The sequence below is a fragment of the Melanotaenia boesemani genome, chromosome 12 (assembly GCF_017639745.1).
Source record: "Melanotaenia boesemani isolate fMelBoe1 chromosome 12, fMelBoe1.pri, whole genome shotgun sequence".
Taxonomy (NCBI): domain Eukaryota; kingdom Metazoa; phylum Chordata; class Actinopteri; order Atheriniformes; family Melanotaeniidae; genus Melanotaenia; species Melanotaenia boesemani.
Genome location: NC_055693.1, coordinates 8,900,664 through 8,905,664, shown reverse-complemented (window position 1 = coordinate 8,905,664; position 5,001 = coordinate 8,900,664). Strand labels below are relative to the sequence as shown.

At 38.7% G+C, this 5,001-nt stretch overlaps 1 protein-coding gene across 1 annotated transcript; it reads left to right on the top strand.

Moving 5' to 3' along the window:
- Positions 1-1,862: 1,862 nt before the first annotated feature.
- Positions 1,863-3,766, top strand: olig2 (oligodendrocyte lineage transcription factor 2). Its single transcript, XM_042001979.1, has 2 exons — positions 1,863-1,935; positions 2,287-3,766. The coding sequence occupies exon 2, from the start codon at positions 2,302-2,304 to the stop codon at positions 3,121-3,123; it is 822 nt and encodes a 273-aa protein (XP_041857913.1). The 5' UTR covers positions 1,863-1,935; positions 2,287-2,301; the 3' UTR covers positions 3,124-3,766.
- The last annotated feature ends 1,235 nt before the right edge of the window (positions 3,767-5,001 follow it).

The following is a 5,001-nucleotide window of genomic DNA, read 5'->3' as shown; positions in this document are numbered from 1 at the left end:
AATAAAATGTTAAAGAAACCATGCTGAAGGTGTCTCATTGTGAACCCTGAGCACCACAGGCTGCTGGAATGTCTAATGAAGCATGCAGTGCCACCAAGACAAACCTCCCGATTTAAAATGCCACTTCAACCGTCTTCATTACCATAATCTTATTTGTGCTAACGGGAATGTAGCCTACACGCAAACGCAGCGGAGGGTCAAAACAAGGAAAAGGTGATAAATGAGTAAAAAAGAATGGGCGGCTGCGTGTATGTTTGTGTCTACAGAATCTTTCTGTAGAAGTCTGTTTTTAGACACCCGGAATTTTGATGTGTTCAGTGGCTAACATCAGGAAGAAGAAGAAGAAGAAGAAGAAGAAGAAGAAGAAGAAGAAGAAGAAGAAGTCAAGAAAAGTAGAAAAAAAATTCACATGTCCGATAAACAGCTGAAAATAAAATTAGTTCCGTCAACTTTAAAGAAACATTCTGTATCAATGCGCTAAGGCAACAGAACAAAAACCTACGCTATTTGAATAAGAAAAAGTGGGGACTAACTTAAAAAAACACACACACACACACACACACACACACACACACACAAACAAACAAAAAAGGCTACATCTAATAAATAGTTGTTAATTGTTTACACTTCAATTATGTTTTTGTTGGTGATCTATTCAAACGCTATGGGCCTATACAAATATAATTCTGTCAGTGCCTTTTATCCCCTTAGAAAGCATAAAAAGCCATTAAAATTAGACTATATATATATATATATATATGAAACAAAGATAAATAACAGGCTTTTACTGGCCAACATGGGGATCAATAAGCTTTGACAATTACAGCCTTTTACCATATAACCTGCATTTTATGTCTTCAATATCTATTCCCACCACAGACATAAGAAAACAGATGAACTTGTTGAGGCAATTAGCGCTTATTGCGTCCGACCGCACAATACTTGTCGTATTTGGAGACAATGCTGCTGTCAGTTTCAGTTATGTCTGAGAGCAAATCATCGGTTTAGGCCCTTATGTCAGTCAGGGGCTGTCTGAGCGCCAGCAGCAGGCCACACTGCTATCGCCCACAGGAGACTAATTGAAATATTACGGATCATAACCGTTGAAGACAAATTTACACACTTCATTAATTAACGTTAAAGATGCACTTCAACGGCAGCTGCTGACTGACAACGGCGGGGAAAACGGAAAACATCACATTAACCCCAACATTGCAAGCTGGAAACATATTGTAATCCTTTAAAGCTTCGGTTGGTTATTATCTGAAGAGGCTAAATCAATTCAAGTGAATCGTTTTCTGCTAAATTAATTTTAAATTCAAATAATAATAATCAGAAACTATTTTGAAATCGATGAAGTTATGCAAAATGTTAATTAACTGAATTAAAAAAAATAACGTAAGACATTTAATTTTTATGAAAAAAAGACCGTCATTTAATTATATTATTATAATCAAACAAATGTATATATCTAAATCAGAAAAAAGGAAGACGAAGAGGAAGGGATAAAAAAAAGGTCTGAGTTTCCCGATTTTCAAAAATTATCATTCATTCTTTAAATGTCTAAAAGTTAATAAAAATACATCCATTTGCGGGCCAGCATTTTCACAAGATGGGGCCATATGCATGAGGGAGTGTGTCTGATTTCACTTAATAGGGATGCTGTGTGTTGGTAATTACATCAGGATGGAGGACCCTCTGGCACCCTCCTCCTTTCCTCTCCCTCCTTCACCCATGCACGACTCTGATTGGTCGCAGGGAGGCAGTCGGGACAGAAACTGCGTTGTCCTGGTGACCCGGCCTCTGCGCGCTCCAGCCCACTATAAAACCCAGCGGCCGCACGCAGGCGTGCCAAATGGGCTGTCAGATGCGATATGGAGTAACAAGTGGATTTGACTTTTAAGGTTTTCTCATCATTGCGCTTGGAAAAACTCGGTGAGTAAAAAAAGTAAAAACTAAAAAAGTAAAACCTAATTTTTAGTATTAGTTTTTAAACTTTCTGATTACTTAATTTATACAGATTTTTATTTTTTTAAAGCAAGGACAGCCAGGGTAAACAAAAGACTCAGTGTGTTAAACTCCGGCAATTAGTATGATTTGAATAATCGGTAAATTAGAGGAAGGAAAAGCAAAGTTACAAAGCCGAATCTTTTTAATATTTGTCAAAGATTTGGTTAATTGAGGACAACTCAATTAACTCAACGAGCAATAAGAAACCAGATTGTTGCGAAAGCATGAAGGAGTTTGCATGTCTTTTTCCTAAAATCTTTTCTCTTTTTTTTTCAGAACATCCACAGGACCATGGACTCAGATACAAGCCGCGTTTCAAGCAGACCCTCTTCTCCAGAGGTGGACGACATCTTCCTGTCCACTCTGAAGAAGTCCGTGCACGGTTTTTCCGGCGCCGTGTCATCCACACAGAACGACTCTCCGTCAGAGATCCCCGGCCTGCGTGGGCCATCTGTTTCAGCCGAAGAGTCCCTCGCCCTCCGGATGGCGTCCAAGAAAGACCGTAAACTCCTGTCAGAGAACGAGCTTCAGTCAATCCGTCTCAAGATCAACAGCCGCGAGAGAAAAAGGATGCACGACCTCAACGTGGCCATGGACGGGCTGCGGGAAGTCATGCCTTATGCGCACGGACCGTCTGTGCGTAAACTCTCCAAAATTGCCACCCTGCTGCTGGCGAGAAACTACATCCTGATGCTGAGCAACTCACTGGAGGAGATGAAGCGGCTGGTGAGCGAAATCTACGGCAGCAGCGGACACCACGGCGGCTTCCACCCATCAGCCTGTGGGACAATGACACACGCGGGGCCCGTGCCGGGACACCCGACAGTTTCCCACGCCTCACACCCCGCGGTGCATCATCCTCTCCTGCCGCCGGCAGCGGTCTCCACCGCTTCTCTGTCCGCGCCCGGAATCTCCGCCGTCACTTCAGTCAGACCTCATCACGGACTTCTCAAAGCGCCAGCTGCCGGTGCAGGGCCCCTGGGCAGCAGTTTCCAGCACTGGGGCGTTGGCACAGGGATGCCTTGTCCGTGTAGCATGTGCCAAGTCCCACCTCCACATGTGTCCAGCATGAGCACCGTCACCATGCCGAGACTGGCCGGCGATTCCAAGTGACTCTAAACTCAGTAGAACTTTGTTGGGGGGCTTGTACAGGACTGTCTCCTCATATCACGACGTTTTTATTTATCTTTATTGCTCAATCCGTCGCGTCGACGGAGCAAGCAAAAACCAACATATTGATTTTCCTTTCTGGGACTTTCAGGTTCTGCAGCTAACATAGTGTTTTTTGATAATTAACCTATATTGTAGGTCTTTTTTCACAGAGCTCCCAAAGCACAAAATAGCAGATTAATTCTTTTGTAGCTCCATCATCTGCGTTTGTCCCCTGTATGTCACGTTTAGTTGTTTTTTCCGTTATGTGGGTTAACAGAAAAAAGTTCCCAACTTGAAACAAGCTACAAATTTAGAGTGTAAATATGTAGATAGAATATTCTGTTTAAATAGTCGGAGATTTTATATATTAGAGTCTTGTTACTCTGCGGGAAGACTCCATTGTTCCTCACATGTTGCACCTGCTTGATTTTCTTTTTAATGCTTCTCTGCTTGTTTTCCTTCCTGTTATGTTGTTATTCACTGCCAGACCCGAACAATGATGACATCTTTATTTTTTTAATTAAAAATAAACAATTAAAATATTTATTTACTTAATTTGGGGAGGGAGTTTCAGATGAATTCTCTGTTATATTGGAATTTGAACTGTGTAAAATAAAGTTGATTAATTGAAAATGAAAAAGAAAAATGTGGCAATGTGTTTATTTTAATATTATTTATATGTAATAGCTGTGAGGAAGATCATCCCAGAAGACCCAGACTCAAATTATTATTATTATTATTATTATTATTATTATTATTATTATTATTATTATTTTATTTTTGTAATTATTATTATTATCAACAATAATAATAATTATTTATTTATTTATTTAGATATTAAAACAAACAGAAGAGTAGAAATATAATAACTTTTGGTGGTTAATGAAGTCCTGTACATAAAAAATAAAGGTAAAAGGACACAGAACACACTGAGGACACAGTTTTGGTCTGTACAAATTCTAAGTAACACTGACTACATTCATTATTTATATATTTTATTCAGGAATAGTGAAAAGTTGCTCTTCTTATTTAAAGGATAAGATGAACAAGTTTTAATATTAAGATCCTATTAAACTATCTGGCTCAGAGTTTGTGTTTGTTATGCCCAAGGTGGCCTCTAATAAAGTCACGCGCCACATAGTCATAACTTTCACAGACACCTGTCGGTCCAGATTAAACTTTCTTTTGTAAAAAAAAAGAAAGAAAAGAGAAAACAATTCTCTATCGATTTTTCCCAATTTAATCTAATCTCATGGCATTTCATTACACTATAAGAGAGAGAAAGTGTATCTCTTGATCCAGTTTTAACCACTTCTTTGGTCTTTGCAAACTGGCCACACCAAAAGTTGTGCTGGCAGAGCGAAAGCAAAGGTACTTTAGGAAGATATAGCAGCTGCACAGCAGATTGTGCATGCTGTTGCAATATTTTCCAAAGGCTTTTGAAGCTGGAACGATATTAACTAAATCTGAATATTCATGCATGCATTTGTTTATTCATCTCATTACTGGAATTGAATAATTCAAAGACCTTCATGATTTTGTAGGACGTTTCGAAGAGGAAGAGGTCATTTAGTGCAATAAAACAAAATACTGCTTTTTGTGAGCTACAAAAAAAAAAAAAAAAAAAAAAGTCTTGGTGTAAGGAAAGCTAAAAAACTTCAACCATCTAATTTCTCTTAAGACTAATTGTATATTTCCAAAAACCTGCTCAAATCAACATTAAGGAAGACATCCGTCTGAGTGGATGCCATATATTTTTGTTTTTGCTAATTTATTGCTTTAATTTCATCAAATATTTTACTTTAAAAACTACAAAAAGCACATGTCAGACTGTTCTAT